Source organism: Pagrus pagrus (assembly GCF_965226575.1).
Source record: "Pagrus pagrus genome assembly, chromosome: 19".
NCBI lineage: Eukaryota > Metazoa > Chordata > Actinopteri > Spariformes > Sparidae > Pagrus > Pagrus pagrus.
The window spans coordinates 5117002-5136259 of NC_140203.1; the positions used below are offsets into that span (position 1 = coordinate 5117002).

General features: G+C 40.9%; 1 protein-coding gene across 17 annotated transcripts in view; it reads right to left on the bottom strand.

Moving 5' to 3' along the window:
• Positions 1 to 18016, bottom strand: part of fnbp1b (formin binding protein 1b) — a 67362-nt gene extending 49346 nt beyond the window's left edge. For 7 of the 17 annotated variants that reach the window (XM_084383857.1, XM_084383847.1, XM_084383846.1 and 4 more), the window contains exon 1: positions 17662 to 18015. In XM_084383857.1, coding sequence (XP_084239983.1) covers positions 17662 to 17685 — 24 coding nt within the window. In that variant the 5' untranslated portion in view covers positions 17686 to 18015. Of the gene's footprint in view, positions 1 to 17661 lie in introns of all 17 variants that reach the window. The other 10 variants (XM_084383859.1, XM_084383858.1, XM_084383850.1 and 7 more) reach the window with 6 other exon arrangements.
• Positions 18017 to 19258: the final 1242 nt, after the last annotated feature.

Sequence of the window (19258 nt, forward strand, 5' to 3'; positions counted from 1 at the left end):
TAAATATTCATAACTTCCCTTCCTCCCTGTTCATAGCTTATCGAGTGTGAAATACATCTTAAGACTGTTAGGTCTTTGTATTCTTTATGGTGATTCTTGACACCAAATGCAATGTCTAACTACCAATATAGAAGCAGGTACAGTCTTATGTGGCTTCCTGTTCTACTCCTATCTGCAACAGAAGGCAGTATGAAGTAATAACACTGCTGTTAATGGTAGCAGGTGACAGCAGGGGTTATAGTGAGGATTACCTCTGTCAATAACGTCATATTTTCACCTGTGTCCATGAGTTAGTTGGTTGGTTGGTTTGTCAGCAGGATAACACAAAAACTAGGGAACAGATTTCCACTAAACGTGGATGCAGGATGGGCCTCAGCCAAGGATAGATGCAGGATTAGTTGTCAACTATTCGATCGGCAATTTTTTCAGGGGAAAAAAAACTAAATTATTTGATTTCAGCTTCTAAAATGTGAATATTTTCTTGTTTCTTTACTCCTCTATGATGGTAAACTGAGTATCTTCCAGTTGCTCACAAAGGAAAAGAAAAAAACTGTGCTGATGCCGATGGTTTCATTATTATACGTCCATTACATTATGCATTCAACATTTACTTCATAATGATATGTTGAAGCCGAAAACATGTCTATTGCCACTTTAAGTAGCTCTCATCTCAAACTCTGTTTACAGGTTGTGGAATAAATGGAGCATGTGGAGGAACCATGACTTGTCCTAAGTACAGACGGGTTTCACGTAATAATGCACCTGTCACCCTAGAAGCATGTTGGGTCATGATGCAGGAATGCAGATGATACTAAATAAGACTCATTTAACATGGTCAAGATAAAGGGAACATAATGACATCATGGATGGAGAACTTTAAAAACAGACAGACCCAGTGTGAGGTAACCAGATACAGAGGAAGTGAGCAGCAAAGAGTGTAGAAACACTTCACAACAGTGTTGGTGATAACAGGACTGTACTATGTACAAAGGCTCCTGGGGACACTTCTTGTTTTATCACAGCCTTGCCACCTCTGCAGAGGTCGGTTTGCTGCTCCGTTGATCACAGCAAAAATCAATACGTCATTAGAAACACAAGAGATGAAGAAAGGGGGAGCCATTTCATTTGTCGACTCAGGGAATTTAACAGGAAATCGCTGACTAATAAGGTAAAAAGATGTAAATGCAGATGTGACTCAGCCATCGACAAAGAAACACAAAAAACTTCCATATGCAAAGTGTTTGAAATAAAAACACCCAACATGTCCCCTGTAAGATGACTGCACCTGAATAACATTAACACAAAATATTTATCACATCTAGTGCAATAAAGTCTCAATAAACAGATCTCTCATTAATTTAATTGGCAGCGTAACAGTGTACAGATTTCAATATGGATGGAAAGAAGGATTTCACCAATGAGTGCACTGTGTTCCTGATTAGTTTCTGCATCGGCTGAAATGAGGTGACCCCAAACGTATAATTGATGGAAATCGCATTTGTGGCTTTACTTTCATAATCAGGTTAATCTAACTATTAACCTCCAAACGTTCAAATCAAAATCCAGTCAGAGCAAAGTTTTATGCACCAATGGAACAACGAAACTGATGCAGTCGTATGACTCAAGTCCTGCCTAACACAAAAAAAAACCAACCTTCTTTTAACTTTCCAAATGTTGGCATCAAGCTTTCAAGTTGTGTCAGTGGTTTCTATATGAATTACAGTCCCCTGACAGGAAACCTGTTGAGCCAAAGAAAAGCAGATGTCACAGCAGAGTAGGGGGGAGCCTGAGGGGACAGATGTTCTGCTGGAAGGGGGACAATGGGACAAGAGCCGTGTAGATGCTTTTGTCTTTTTTTGTAATGGTTGAGCAAGGACAGTAGGTTGAGTTTGATGGGTAGGGGGCTTGTGCTGAAAACATTTAAGACTAACTGAAGCCTCTTGTGCCTCACTGCCTCATGTAGAGTACAGCTGCATGAATAGATTAGTTGTCAACTATTAAATTAATCACCAACTATTTTGATTATGTGGTGTCTTAAATGCAACTATGTTCTGGTTTCTTTACTCCTCTGACGGTAAACTGAATAACTTTGGGTCAAGAGGAGGCGTCGACATTTATCACCATTTTCTGACATTTTATAGACCACACAATTGAACAGTTAATCAATAAAATAATTGACAGATTACTGCCAATAAAAGCTGTCATGGTCCTGTCATTTCTGCTTCATTTTCATTTTATTTGTGTTTTATGTGTTGTCTCTTCTGCGCTGTTTCCCTCGTGTGCTTTTGCACTCGTCCCCAGCCAGCTTTCCCTCCACACCTGTCTTGCATCTTCTTCATTAGCCCAGCCCAGTGTTTTCCATCCAATCAGCTCATTCCCTGTTCCACGTGTTTTTCCACTCATTACCCTCACCTGTGTTTATCAGCCTCACTCCACCTGCACCTCATCCGCTTGTTAGTTTAGTTTGTATTTAATTCCAGTCTTTAGTTCAGTCTTTGTCGAGTCATCTGTTGTGTATTCGTGTTTGCCTGTTCCTTAATTCACTGCACTTCCTGCCTGCCATCTCCTGCATTTGGGTCCATCTTCTCTGCTCCAGCGTGACATAAGCATTAGTTGCAGCCCTAATGGACAGCATGAACCGAACCTCAGCTGACTGGAGGCCATATACATGAATTGTTTGAGATTGGAGAAAAAGTGTTGCGTCAGAAACTGATGGAAGGCATCATACACATCTGATTAGAGGGATTGTTCCAATGCCGATACCAATATCGGAAATGCCTCTTATACTGCCAAAAATGCTGGATACATTATGGCTAGTGCATGATTCAGTGCCCTGATCTAATACCTTATTATTTATTTATTAGAAATGGGACCCTACTACTTTCCAGCAGCATCCTGTACACCTGTATGCCAGATTTTTTACTGCACAAGTAGCAACTATTAATAGCTTTTAGAAAATATTTAGAAATATATTGGATTGACAATTGCTGATACACAAACTTCAGGTATCAAAGAATTGGTATTGAGAGGAAAAAAATGGTATCAGTACATCTCTTATGATTAGTAAAAAGAGATATGCTGGTTTTAGTGTGCCTTTTAGTTTGCCTCTTTTCTATTAGGACCATTACGGTAAACATGAAGGAGTTATTTCAGGAGCCTCATTAGCTAACAAACCCTGCGCTGCAGTGAAAATGAGAATGGAAGAAACTGCATTCATCCAGGACTGTTCATTAGGCTGTGAGCGTCCTGCCAATTCAAATAATAAACAAACAGCCCGATTGTTCTCGCAAAAGTAGCCCTACCCCACCGAATAAAGCAGGCAGAAAATATCTGAAGCTCTGGAGTTGATCTTCTGGTAAAGCTTTATACACTGCTTCTTACTGACCACAGGAGAGGAGACACACCAAATCTACTGCCGTCAATGCAGCGCTTCACTGTGTCTGGCGACGGTGGGCGTCCAGCAGCAAGGACAAATATTTGGGGGGGGATGCCAAACCCTCTCTCCAACACACACCGGGCTTTGTACAGGGAAGCGGGGCGGAACAATGCCTCCATAGCCCGGTGTAACCCTAGTGTCAGAGAGGAGTTGCAGGAAGACTGGACAGTATACTCACACATACAAACACGCTCGTGCACACACACAAACAAAGACCAATGATCATGTGCTTGACCGCTGAATGAATAGTTTTCCTCGGCTCTCTCTCTTCGGGTTATTAAAGGTTGAGAAGGGTTTGTCAGCCCCCAGCCCACCCACCCTAAATGAGGATTTAACACATGAATGGAAACAAATAATCTCTTCATGTGAGAGGCTCCGACGATTTCCACTAGTGTCAAAATGGACTGTTGTCTCACGCTAATTAAGAACTGGTACAGGCAAATTAGGCTAATAATGTAACTCACAACTGCCATCACCTGCCTGGCATGATGTAGGATGATATCTCTATGCAAAATATTTCTCTGACAGAACAAAACATGCCCACAGGAAATGTACAGACTCACACACACAAACTTTTTGCAGAATATGAGCAGCTGTTTGGCGCAGTGAGTGACCTTATGTGTAAGAGCTCTTGTTTGCATGCCATGTAGGTATTTATAGAAACAAACGCCTCTGCTGGTCTGAAATTTAAGAATGTGTGTTGGCGTTTGCACACGTGTATCATGCCTCTGTGCTCATAAAACATGTCTTCCCTGTTCCTGCCTGCATGCAGCACCAGTATCGTATATGAGTAGTCTGTTAACTGGATAAGAAATACCCACCCATATTGCAGCAGTTAGGCAACAGGAAATTGCTGTCACTTGTGAGTCATAGTAACTGGAAGCGTGGACCACCCATTCATGGACATAAAAAAAAACCTCCAACAAGCTGGCATCTAACGAGTTTTTTAACTTTACAATTTTCTTGTCATGTTCAATGCCACAGACATTTTATGACTGGCACTGAAGCTCCAACAATTCATCGATTAATCGTTTAGTCGTTCAAAAGAAAATTAATCACCAACTATTTTGATAATCAATTAATGGTTTCAGCCAAATATGTCAACGATTTGCTTGTTTCTAGCTTCTTAAATGTAAAGATTTGCTGCTCTTCTTTGTCATTTATGAAAGTTAATGAAGAGCCTTTTGGGTTTTGGACTGTTTTGTTTGGGCAAAAGATGCCATCTGAATACGTCGCTTTGGGCTCCGAGGAATAGTGAGGATCATCTATCTCAATTGTTTGTAATCAATCTTTAAACTTTAAAATAAAAACTAAAATAGCAATAAAACATACTTGAATCACTTTAACCTTAGTTTGTTAGAAAACAAAAATATTTCTGGTCGCATACACATCAAAGACTCTTAAATAAGTTTTCATAAATCATAAGGTTCTCCTGTGCAAATTAAGGACGAATAAATGGTGGTAACCTCATACTCTGCAGTATTTACACATCCAATGTAACTTGTTTTTGTAGGGAATACAATGTGCAAGCCATGCCTTCACCCATGTGACAGGCTTAAGCAATTCAATCAGCAAGCTAGACAGCTTTTTCAAGTCATTCACGTGAGGATATTCACAATTATGCCAATAACGAAAATGCATGACGATAAACCAATCAACTTGCCCCATCCCTAGTCGTTCCACATTCCCACTGAATGTGGAAAATAATTCTCCAAGAATCGTTTCTGCTCACTTACAGCACTTGTCATTCTCATCTGCAGTAGCACCTGCAGATACTCTTCATAAGGACTCAGCTGGTCCTCTTCCTTTGGCTCTTCTTTTTCCGATTTCACAGAACGAACACTGTCCAGGAAAACGAAAAACTCACTCCTTCGGCGCAACATGGTCACTGGTTTTGTGCGACAACAAAGGAGACAAAAGGAGCTCCAGACGAAGTTAATCCATCTCAGAGGAGTAAAGCACGACAGAAGAACAAGTGGTCAAGCAGAGCCGCTTTAACAGATTTAAGATCCTGCATATAGCAATGCAAAGATTGATCCAAACGCATCATATATCCTGATAATCCAGGAACATATTCATCAATCGAAGCACACCAGATGCAGGCAGAACTAAAAGTATACTGAGAGTGAACAACAGAAATGTTGTACCCGGCACAGAACTTGATTAAATGACGCTGTAATTAATCTGATTACTACACCTCCCTTCTAACTACCTTAACCACCCAATAGGACGCAGCTGTTTTGTGGATTAATCCTGCTAGGCCGGCAAAGACACTTCAGCCATTGTTCTTGTTGAGCTGTTTTTGTTCTTTTTGCTGGATAAAGCTCTTAAACTCTTATATAACACATTCTCTGGAATTAGGGGCGACTTTGAATTCAAGATTATGGCCAATATGAGAGAACCGCCATGACACTTCATATACTGAACTGCTACAACATAACAAGCTGAGGGTGTCACTTTTATCTCAGACAAAAGGATTCATTTAGTGAGCAATTTAGCCACAAGTTTGTAAACATAATATGGATATGGGCGGCTGAAGCAAGTGGGGTATTGATAGATACATGCATCCATATCACTGAATAACATAGCACTGACTGACATGGTGAGAGTTCGTACACTTAAAGGTGGCATACAATTTAAAAAGAAAATTCTCACTTTGGCTGATTAAGTGAATCAAACCCACGCGAATACTGTCATAAATAAGCTTATTGCAGATATATCATATTGGTGTACAGTCACTGTTTCCCAACCACTGATAGAAACAAAATATCTAATTTGTGTTTATATGTTGTAAATTCTTCACATTAGGAGACATTTATGTTCAGAGACCTTTACTTTGAATTTGAATTTTGCAATTACAGGTTTGTTTCCACTTCCTTCTCTTTGTCATGCAGCACAATTCGCTCTCTGTGTTTCATGATGTTGCACTGTCTAGTCGATCAAGTGTATTCATTGTACTGCGGTAATGTCTTGTTTTTGTAATTAGCCCCTTCTGAAATTTGCCTTGCAAAGTGTTGACGCAGGGGTTTGCATGATTGTAAGAACAAGAGTTAGCAAAATTTTAAAAGTATCCAACCGGTAATTTCCAAAGCCATTCCACCAAAACACATGAACTTGCAGCGCCTGACTACACTCACTTGCCCATAGCTCGCGCTGGCCAGCTGCAAGATTAGCAGCTAGTTAGCTATGTTCAACAAGCTCTTTGATGTTTTCTTATTCAAACAAATTCATGAACAACTGTCAAATGCCACATTAAAGATAGTCATCACAAACGTACATCAGTCTAAAAAGGCTACTCGACCCGGCAGTTGATGCTCTGTGCTGAGGTTAAGTGCTTTGTGGTCGTCGCTGAACAATTCTGTTGCTGTCGGAGCAGCTCTGTTATTTGTGCTTCTGAACCACAGGTTCAAGGACTGTATACTGTGAGGGCAGTACATCTATGTCATCGCTAATCATATCCAACTAATGCTACCTCATGTCTCATTCACGTGTCAGAAAACACCTTAGTACCCATGTTAGTATTGGGAAATTTTGGCTGCACTTTCTCTGCTATTTCTGTACATGAGGTGAGGTGAAGTGAAGGTAACATAACTCAAGTTGACAACAACTTGTAATGTTACTGTGCAGTGCAATAAAAGCTTTCCAACATGAGTTAATTATTTATGTAATCCACATAAACCGCCGTTTTATCGCCTAATAGGCTGAATGTAATATGTCATAATGAGTTTTAAAAACAGCCGCAAAAATCCATTATCAGTCTAGCTTCGCCATGGTCTTGCTGCCCAGTAGGTAAACTGTAACACATGGCATCAAACATGTTGAGCGGCAGAAATGGTGGGTTAACACTCCAGTGTTACTGTAAATGACACCCCTGCTCAGCTCTCCACTAATAGTATAGATGCTTTACATGGCTCAGGTGAATCTCTTGCCCAGGCGCTCGAGCTATGTGCTGCCATGACACGTCTCATGTACTCTTTTTCCGCTGAAGACGACCATGATTTGAACATAATAACTACACAGTCTCTCACAGAGGGTCAAATGATTACTAGACTTCCCTGCCAATAGGTGTCAGTCTTTGAATTTAATCATACTGTGGAACCTAACATTGAGGGAAAAACTAAACTACCAAAAAACAGCAAGAGCTTTTAATTAAGTCTGCTGGCAAACTTGATGGTAGCAAATGAGAGACTAGATTAAACATATTTGTGTTTTATGTGTTTTACACTTATACCCGACTGTCAGTCTCACAGCTTACAGTTTCAGTTCATAAATAGATCTGTGTGACACTCTGCCTCAGTGTCATGTAAGGCTTCTCTTGTTGCGCATGCTCTTCACTCTCTACAGCAACAAGTTAATAACTTCTAGCTTCAAATAACAAGAGTCAAATCTCTCCCTTGAGGATCAAGTCATACTGAAGTAAGACTGTGTGCCGGCCCATTTTTCCTTTGAGTCTTAGATCACTGGTTTTCCTCTCCAGGTAATCTTGCTTGCTTTAACAATTAATTCAATTTGCAGAAAGGTCTTATAAGTCATGATAAAAGTCAGCCAGGCAAGTATGGATAGTACAGCGAATTAGCAGGGTTGCTAATTTAAACCAGTGCTTCTGTGGTTGATGGCATGAGTTTCCTCAGATTGATGTTTCATTTCATCAGTCTGTTGAGCATATTTATGTCAACTCCCTCACTCACATTTGCAGAAGAATTACTGACTGTTAAAGACGTGATTTTGTCGAACACTTTAGCAACATTTTACCACAAATGAATGCCAGTGAGGCTCTAGCGATGGAAGATGTTATGTCAGATCTCATAGTACGTCTCCTATTACACCACACACAGAGTTTGAGTCCTTCAGCTACTTTTGTTGTACTGGATGAAAAGCCAACATTGTAACCTACTAACAGCCCAAAAGGACTCTAAGGCCATAGCTTTAATCTCTCTTGTAAATAACGCAAAGGTTTTATGCTGATGTTAGAATTTTACAATCCGTTTGTGAGAGGGGAAGGCCTCATAGGACCTGGAATACAGAAGTACTTTCTATTTATCATCAAAATGAGATGAAATCTCTAGGTGGTTCTGTTTCTTTGGCTGGCATCACTAACAGTTTTTCAGACAAGTTCTCTGAATTCTGTGGCAGCACTTTCACTCCACCCTGACATTACTCATCGCAGGATATGAGTTAAGATGGCACAACTTTTGCTCAACTGGGAAAGACTTAGATCTCTCAGTATCTTCCATGCTAATGTACAATATTCCAAGGGGTAACACCTACTCTTGGAGACATGGAAACTTATTAAATTTGCGAGGAAGACAGTCTTTGTTATTGAATGAAGCCAGACCTCGCCATAGGAAGTGATAGATATAATTTCAAAGGCCATTTATTGCCAAAACCATTTACTAATACAATCAAAGACCTCCGCCCCGTCTGTCTGGCATTATGTGTATGAGTAAATGTCCACACGCCCCACATTGCCACTGGAATGGCACTCAGTAGAGCGCATACCTCCGCCAAGGCCCAACAGTCCCCCTTAAATTCAATCAAGCCTAACCCAATATCAAATTAACATATTTAAATCCACTGGATCTGGATTTTTACTTGGATGTGATGCAGATTGTACCAGCCACCAACTGTAAATATGATTGATCTTTTTTCACAAAAATGTCAGAAAACACCCTTTCTTGCAATGCAAAAGAAGGTGAGAACAAAAACAACCTTGATCCAATCCGGATCCACACCAAAAGTTAATGGGGTTTATTCTGTGCCGAGACCCATCTTCCATCCAAGTTTCATGGAAATATGTTGAGTAGTTTTTGTGTAATGATGCTGACAAACCAACCAGCCATAAATAAAGCAAGATATTCCAGCTAACAGAAGCTTTAATACAGCATCCTGCAGATTCAAGAGCAGTAACAGACCACAATGATGTACTATCTTGCCAGGAGGCCTCCTCAAGCCCACACAGCCTCTCAATAATCAGAAGAATGTGAGGTTAATTCTTCCACAGTAAAAGGAAAAATCTAAGCTGAGAAACACTGAACAACCGTTAAAAAAACAGCTTTATTTTGAAGTAACATGATTGTATCCATTAACATCTGCCCCACAAAGGCAATTACAGGACAGGGGAAAGCCAGTGAGTCAGTGTGATGAAAGCGAAGAGAAGAAAAGAAAAACAGAGCAAATTAGGAAATGTAAAGCAAGGCATGAGTGGGCTGGAGTGAAAGCTGGATCTCCAGCAGTTAGAATAATTTCAAGCAGTGGGAGACAAATGTGTGGTAACTGCATGGTTGCACGAGCCAGTTTTCATCATGGCTTTGTATCATTTAACATTAAGCAGCCATAAAAATAACTCTTAAAAAAGGTTCACATGGTACCGACCATGTTTGCTAACCACATCTGGTATCACTTGACAACGAAGAAGCAAAAAGACGGACAGCTAACTGTCAGGAGAACCACTGTTTCTTGGCCTCAGAGACGTCCCCTTACTACATGATCACAAAAGAGGACAGATGGAGAACTGAAATAACAGAGACAATAAAATTTACAGTAGCATCTTCAGCACACACACACACACACACAGTTGATGTATGTGTACAAGCTAGCTGCAGCAAACATCTGGGCTGTCATATCCAGGTGCTCTTCAAGGATAAGAAACACAGACTGGAGAAACACTCTAGAGGTTAAATCTGCATGAATAAAACTAAATGAACATATATTTACCATACCAATTGATTAATCGACTACCTTTCGCAACTCTAGTTTGAGTTCTTTGTTACAATTGCTTCAATGCTCAACAAATTTTCATAAATTTTAGGTAAAAATTACACGAATAAATGTATACCCTTTAGTATTATTTCATTGTTTCAATTCTGCTTTCTATGTGCATGCTATCACTGATATCACTACCTGTTTATAAGCTACACAGTTTGGCCAAAGGTTAGGTACACTAATGCATGGGTAGGTCGATGGAGACGTTGCAGGGAAAAGAGGTTGTTGCCCTCTCTCCACCATAATTCACCTTGAATAGTCGTAAAACAGCTAACAGTGTAGGCAATCTCCGTGCTAGTGTTTCTCTGTCGAGGGAAACTCAATGCTGTCAGAGCCGCAGAACAAATGACACTTACAGTGTGTAGTACAATATAGCCATAATTAGGAGGACATGGACATGGTTTTGGGGCTCAGGTGACAATATGTCAGAGGTCATGTGACCGAGACCCGAGGGGGGTATAATTTCCACTGTCACAGCAGTGATTAGAGGCCGATTTTACAAATAACAGAAGAGGCAATGACTCAAGATTAGAGGCTGCAACAGTCTGTGGTGGGAAGCATTGAGTCACCTTTTCATGGACAAGATGACAAAAAAGCCTCCTCCTCTGCTATTCAGCTCTGAAGAAGAGGAAGAAACAAGTGTGGTCAGAAAACGCCCTTGACAGAATGTCTAAATTAATCGTTTACTGAGTATAAAACATAAAAAAAATGGCTAAAATCATTCCAAAACCCAAAGACATTCAGTATACTATCATGTTAAGATAGTATCTGTATCTAGTAACTGCTAGTATAGGGTCTGTTTGAATACCCTCTCACCTACCCCCCTCGTCCTCCTTTATTTCTGCCTCTCACTCCCCAGGGGGCAGTCCGGGGCCTACAGATCCAATGTGGATCCATTCATCACTATTTTACTGTCAGGCAGGTTCAAAGAAAGAGGTGAGGAGAAAATGGGCTATGGGTGATATCACTGAGTCAGCAGGTGGGTGGCAATGAGTGGAAGACTTAATGGGGGGTTGCAGGGGTGTCAGTCTGGCAAAGGTTTCAGTCGCTGACCCCCCCTGACTCCAGCACACTGACAGAAGGAAACAGACTGGCTCGAGTTTCAATCCTGGAAGTGGCCCTGAATGTCAAGTGAGCAGCAGGGGATGAGGCTGCTGGGCCCTGGGGGAGTCTGAGCTGAGATGAGATACAACAGCAGAAAACACTGAGGAAATCTCACTGTAACACCAGGCTGTTTCATGCAATACCAGGAGATCAGACCTGATATGTAACTGCTGTACATGCATGACTGGAATCCACACAAACAAGACCATAAGGGTTTGATTGAACTTTTCTGTCTGTGCCCCTCGGGCAAAGTCTGGAGCACCTCTTGACGACACGAAACAAACAAGTTCCTCTACAGACAATCCCACTTTCCCTTCTCAATTACATGAAGGGCAATGGCTAATAGATAGGTGCTTATGTGCCTACAATTACAAATACAAGACAAACTAGAGCAATCGTCTCTCAAGCTGTCCCCTATGGCAAAACAAGTACAGATAGTCACGCCTCGACTGACACTGAACAAAGTAACGCACCATTTGGACAATCTCATCTACCAGTCAAGGACCACACATGGGCCAACTTGCCAACTATTCTAAAGACCACTGTGTAGTTCAACTCACCTTAAGCTGTTGCTCTTTGAGTAGAGTTTCAACCTTGATCATGTTGCCTCATCAATAAGTTGGGTGCAAGACAAAGATGCTTTTATATTCGCCAACCTACAGAGATTTACGTAAACTCCTACGTGCAACTATGTGTAAAACAGCTTGCATCCAGTTTCCAAAATAAACCACACGAGAGAAGTGAAACATTCAAGGTGTGTCATAGTGAGAAAGAGTCAGGTCAACTTCTTTTTAGCTCTGACCAGCAACTATGTCGGTTGGTCATGGGGTGGGACAAAATATTATTGGTTAGCTCAGTTGGTAGAGCGGGCGTCCCATGTGCAGAGGCCTTGTCCTCGCTGCAGCTGCCCGGGGTTTGAGTCCGACCTGTGGCCCTTTGCTGCATGTCACAGCCACCCCCACCACCCCCATCCTGTTTCCTGTCATCTCTCTGAGCTGTCCTATCAATAAAAGGCCAAAAAAATAAAAAATACTTGAAAAAAAAAGACAAGGCCAAACCAGTTAAGTGTTTGTGAGGTTGTCTGTGAGCCTGATTGCATGACCATGTGGATGCATGCGTACCTTGCTCAATATAACGATGGCATCATGACACATTGATCCTGTGATTCTTGATTAATTGCAAGACAATCATCTACGATAAATCACGATGTCTGTGTAACTGAAGAAGAAAGAATCCCTCTAAATATGCAAAAAGAAAGAATAATGTATCTATTCACTGCATTGCGGTGCCAGTTTCGCATAATCTGACAAATGAACTGAAACAATGTACAAATAAGTGCATATAGTCTTGGCTTAGTGCCTCTTAACTACACACACACTGACTGCTTACTGTCCATGAGAATTTTAAAAAAAGGTGCAAAATGTAAGAATTGGCCAAACCTGAATTCATTCCAACAAATAGGAGCAGCATATCACCAGAGTACCTGCTAACTGCTGCTAAATGAATTATTTTTATACATCCATTAGCTAGTTAGCACAGTTAGCCGTCCAGCTTGCCAGACTACAAGGGAAATGTTGGTGTTGACATCACTAGTACGGGAGCTTTAGATTGCTGAGAGAAAGAGGTTTTCTAAGGTTTTTGGGGCTAGCTGGTTAGCATGCTAATTTTAGTAGATATCTCTTCAACACAATACACAGACATCTTTGACATAACATCAAAGCTGTTATTTCTTCACATTCTGCTGATAATTTCAGTTAATTCTCTAATGTTGAAATCATAAATATTGCACCTTTCAAGGAAGGATACAAGTTTGCCTCATTAAAATCTAAATATGTGGAAATTGGGTGTTACATCACAAGTAGACATGAAATGACGGATTTCCGATTCTATATTTTGTCCCATCCGAAGCACATATGTAGTCACAGCTATTGCAAATTCATGCTTCTTTAAGTTACTATGCACATCTGACATATAGTCTGTGAACGTTGTGTATGTAGTATAATTACCACCAATCTGTTAGATCTGACAAGGTACCTTTAAGCCTGGTTAGTGTCACCTCTGCTGCTCAGAGTACCAGCTTGTAACACCCGAGCCCCAAGAGGAAATACATCAGACATGCTGCGGTCTCCAGCTTACTTGGTTTACCACCACTATTTAGAGTGTAATGCCTCTATAGTAAGTTATAAAATAGTTGTTCATGATTTCTTTATTTTTTCTGACCCCTGTTACACTGAGAAACAGTCACATGTTTCACCACAGTTGACTTCCTTCTTCCTTGGTAGCGTTTGTACATCATGCCTCTTTTGGAAGGGTTTAGGGTCTTTGCTATGCTTGTTAAAGCATACTGGTTCATTTACTTCATTCTCTGCTTGCACAAAAAGAAAAAAACTGGCATTTCCATCCTTCGAGTACTCTAGAACAAAATACAGTGAGGTTTAATAACAGGACCATTTGCTAGTTAATGGAGGATGTTTTTGTAACATTTCTGTAGGTAATGCCACAAGGACAGGCCAGTGATGGACATAATTTTCATGGCAGCAAACATTCCTACTAGAGTCTGTCTTTATGTGGAAGGTGAAGACTATAATCAGTGCTATGATGTTGCACCAAAGGCATTCAACATTTTGGAGTCCACTGACTGTGGTGCTTTACTCACGCTGACTCACAAACCCTAAACAACAGCCATCGCAGCCATAACCCACCCAACATTCACAATTTCAACTCAAGTAAACTACTTTGATGAATGTAATTGGATTCAGCACACTTGCACAACCTCGGCAGAGCAGTGTACGTGAGAGGTTGAGAAACCCAGCTCGACTGTGACTTCACTTCCTGAAATATCGTTTACTTTCCTGTTAGCAACGAGGAACAACAGGATGTGCATGATAAAATGTGCGGCTCATATGGTGCCTCATCCTTCATCTGTCATGTTGCACCATCCAATTTTTGAGGCTAACCTCAAAGAAAGGGATCGTAAATGCTGAAACAGCTATAAAATTTGTTCAAAGTATTGGATCTTTCCACTTAAAAATAATTTAATTGCAACAATTTACATTGACATTTACTTTTGACCAATCAGGCTAAATTACTGGTAGTTTAGGATTTTGCAAGGCTCATAACTAGAGCTGCAATGACAAGTCATTTAATGAGTTGATCTATAGAAAATTAAACTCTTAATCGGTTCAGACATTTACCAAGCGAAGAATTACAAACATCCTGCCCTTGCCCTACATGGAAGCGTGGGTGCTGCCACAGTAACAGCGCTCGTGTCACTGTATGTTTCGCTCTTTGGTCTGGTTTGGCACGACAAAAAATAAGCCGTGTGCATTCTCCAGTGGCAACAGCCACCTGTAGAGTACTGCTGCGCTGTCTGCTGCCCTGTTGCAGCGACTAAGATTAAAGGAACAAGTGTCTGGATTCCATTCAGCCAGCATCTGGTTGTAATACATTATTCTCTGCGAAAGCTCGGTCTCTGTTTAAAAAACTTTTCAAATGTTTTCCAGACTGAAAGTACACATGAAAGCCTGTGGAATACCTTGAGGCTTTGTTCGCTTCGCATGACTACCTGGGTAGGAGTGCTTCTCGGTCAGGCATCGCAGTAGTAAAGCAAAAATACACTGACATCACTGGGAAAATGCAAAGAATGTGGGGTACTGCTGGTTTTCTTGGTGAACTTTGGACCAGGTAAATTACTGGAGAATTCAGGAGTGCCTCTCTCCACCTCCTTTTTTTTTCTTAGAAAGGAAAACACATCCATGATTTAACTATCTCCAGACCCCCTTTTGCTGCTCAGTAGAAAAGGAAAAAAGATCCAATTCATAATATTGACTTTGCTATAACTGCAGTTTTATCAGGGAAATAAAGTGCCCCATGCTGCAAGTATTGTGATCAGGTGTTGTGAAGAATCGATGGCCTACAGGTTAGAATTGAGCTGTTTGTTGTTGTAAACCACAAAGGGTGCAACGTCAGTTTAAGTCAATAAAATGTGACCCTTCCTGCCGGTTCAAATGGAAGCTGCTCCATGTAGTAACTTGCAAGCACACACTTGTGCATGTTTGCACTGAGACACAAGCGCACATGTACTGAAAACATACCATCAGAGTCCTGTAACAACAAGCCAGCACCTCTGCCATGTAATGTGTCAGCATACTGACAGCAGAATGACTGCTTTTCCATTGGATCATTTCCACAACAAAATAACAACACGAGCCACTGAAACAAGACCCAGACAACAGGAATTCCTCTCGCCACAACTGCTTATTATCAGGTTGTGAAAATAGTTTGACATAGTCCTGTAATCGGCATTAAACCAATGGTGTAGTTTACAACACATCGCCAAGTGTGAGAGTATCTCAGTGTCTGAATATGGGAAAATACCACTGATAAAGCAGCTGGCCTGATAAAGGATACTTGCAGGAGCGTCACTCCTTAAAAGTGAATTTAAGTGGGATGAAAAGTGACATCACTGCACAGGAATTTATTGTAGTAAGGTCACTGGGCCTCAACTTTGTCCTCTGTTGTTGCTCACATGGGAGTGATGAACCAAAGCATTAATGTTAATAACAACCTTACATACTTTATATCTTCTTAATAGCATTAACAAGATATAAGTTCATCTGACGAGGCCCTGTGACTTTGTGACCATTGTGAATATAACTGTAGAAGCTGCAGTGACTCAGTCAAATTAAATGCAATTTGTAGTCAAATCTTAACTCGACTAACCTGTCAGATACTTCCGCTTGTAAATGCAAATAGTTTATTTGCCTCAGATTAAGAGTGCTATGTTTCACAAGTATTGACTAAAGGTACATTTACTATACTTGAGTATTTTGATTTCAAGTTACTTTATACTTCTACTTGACCACATTTAAGAAATAAATAAACAGATATTGTACTTTTCACTCCACATTTGTCTGACAGCCTTAGTTACTACTTACTGTACAGATTACAAATTATGAACCGTTCCAGTCCACTGAAAACCTTATATCGGCCAACTAATATATCGGTTAGGCTCTATACTTGGGTAAATTGTAGTTAGTTACACTCCATTATCTATACATAAACACACATTTTTTGCAATGATCCCTCATTACCGAAATGCGGTTATCAAAGAGATATGTACGTAATGGAGGCGGGATATGTTGTCCAAAATGACATCGGAGTGCAGAAGCACTAAACTTCACTGGGAATTTAAGAATGGTGCATGTTTTACTGCAACATAATCTCTCATATTGCCTATATTGGCAAATTGGCAGAGACTTCTACTACTTCTTCCTGATCTGTACGACTCACTGGTTCATCTGTTATCAGTCTCCTTGATTACAAATAGTGTCAAATCAGTGTCGGCCCTGAAATACCACAATAAGCGTTTTTACTTTTGATACCTAGCAGAGCCCAAACCAATACTATTTTTTAGGGTCGATGTCAATACTTACACCAGGAAGTAAAAAATTACAATATGTAGTTGTTATCTACAATGACACCACTGTAGTAAACCTAATGGGAATTTAATGATTATGAATCAACATATATCTGGTTACATTTACACTTAAATCGATAAATCTGCGATTGGCAAATATCGGCCACTAACATCAGCCAACTGATATATCGGTCAGGCTCTAACTTAAAGTGCATTTAGCTGATAACACATTTACTCCACTTTAACTTGAAAATACTCGAGTATTTTTCCAGTGTGGTGGTACATTTACATAATCTGCCTTCTGCTACTTCTACATTTCATTGACTGTGATTAAAACTGAACATCATACATGATTTTTGCCTCATGGTGATGGGGTAAAATAATAATTAGCAGGCTGTTAGTGTGGTTATAACCAGCCACTGTTCATCTGTGCACCTCAGTCTCCTCTCTGTGCAGATGAATAAAGACAACTTGCCCTCATCTACTTCCTCTACTGGACGTGCTTGTTACACATGTAATGAAGCCACGACGTTTTTTTTTTTTAACATGCCATATGAACATACATGCTCGACAACTTGGCACGAAAATAGACGTGTTACATTGTGAGGGGGTGTGTGCCGAAACGTGGTTTAGAAACGCTACGAACGTGAACCAAATAAATCGGACGGTTGGTTAGCTAGCTAACAAACGTCACGTACAGCCTCCCCTGGCTAACGTACATCACGGTTTACATGGAAACGTACATAATGCAGCAGCGTCGGTGATTAGCTCCCTACAAATTAGTTGGCTAACCGTCGCAAGGGGCTGAACAGCCGCAGAGCAGCGCACACAAAACGACGGTTTTTTAGCGGGCAAACACGGAGGAGCAGCCGCCGCCGTCTCATCACCCACATTTTCATCCGAGGACCGTTATATCCACACAAGTGCAACCGACACTCACCCATAGCTCTGACCCCCAGCTCATGGTTCCAGTGCGGTGTCCTCGGAATAATCCACAACTGAGGTGTTTTCAAGCTCACACAGCGGCCAGGAGACGTGGTTTTTTTGTTGTTGCTGTTGCTGTTGTTGTTGTTGTTGTGTGTTCCCAGCCTCTCGGTGCAGTCCGCCTGTCAAACGATATATTAAAAAAAAAAAAAAAAACAACACCAGGATCCTCCTCCTCTCTATCTATCTAGCTAGCTTAAACTCGTGTTTTCTCAGCGCCTCATCCTGTCTCACACAAGATGGCCAGGAGCTGCAGCGTAATCTTCAAACGAGGGGGAGTCTCTCGCGGCGCGGGGCGGCGGACACGCGCTTTCGATCCGATGACAGCTGCTCCTGAGCGCGCGCACTCAACCAAAAAAAAAAAAAAAAATGCGTGGTGGGGGGGTGATCCTCTGCGGGGGGGTCCAATAAAGCCTTTAGAAATACTCACTCACTCACTGCTGCTGCTGCTGCTGCTGCAGTTGAGACTGACATGCAGAGGGAACATGGTGGAGGTGGTGGTGGTGGTGGAGGGGGGAGGGGGTTCAGAAAGGTCACCACCCATGGCAGATGTTTCATTGAATACCCCCCAGAGGCTTTAATGCTAACTTCTGGTCAGCCAACCCTACTTTCTCCTGCCTTTCTCTCTCTCCCTGATAAGATGCATGCTTTTTGACAACACCCCAGATTTACTTAAAGGATAAGTTCACTCAAAAGAAAAGAAAATTCAGTCTTTATCTACTCCAAGTTTTGCAGTCCACAAATCACTTCTGGAGCTTCAAAGAGAAACTGTGGTGCAGCGGTCTCCTTAACAACTGAAGTAGATGGGGACTTGTTTTAAAATGTAAACAAAAACAGTATGTACGTCTACGGAAGCCCAGAGATCCAAAACTGATTTTAAAAAAGAGGTTACACTCCTTGAAGCACAGTGAAGCTCCTGCATCTACCTCAAATGCGTGCTAACACTTTTAGCTCAGAAGCTACAGCGAAGATTTCAGCATCAATTTGGACTCTTGGGGCTTCCGTAGACTCGGATTACGGTGGGCGAGCTTGTCTGGAGACATTTCCTGATTTGTTTTTCAGTTTGTTAAGAGAATGCAGCTCGAGAGTGAAGCTCGACAAAACTTCTCCGTCTGCATGCGGATGAGCAGTCTAGATAATGACCGAACTTCTATTTTTGGGTCGATTGCTCCTTTAATATTTCTTAACCTCGCATGCATCCAGGTGCAAAAATCTACTATCATCGTCATAGACTGGACAACTGGATATTGTGTATATAACTTTGTAGTGTGTAACAGTTGTTTTAGTCTGTTCATGTTCATGGTCTCCTTTTTAAAAAAGATATTTTAATCTCAACAAGACTTTTACCTGATTAAATACAGAAGAATAACATTGAAATGAGATGTTCAATAGTCAAGTCACATGTATTTATAGAGCATGTGTAAACAACTGTTGACAAAAGTAATTAAAACAAGAATAAATAGGTAAATATCTGCAGTAGAAAAAACTAAAGGCATAAAATAACTGAATTAATTATACAGGGAAGTGAAAAACGATTGATTTTATGGAAGATA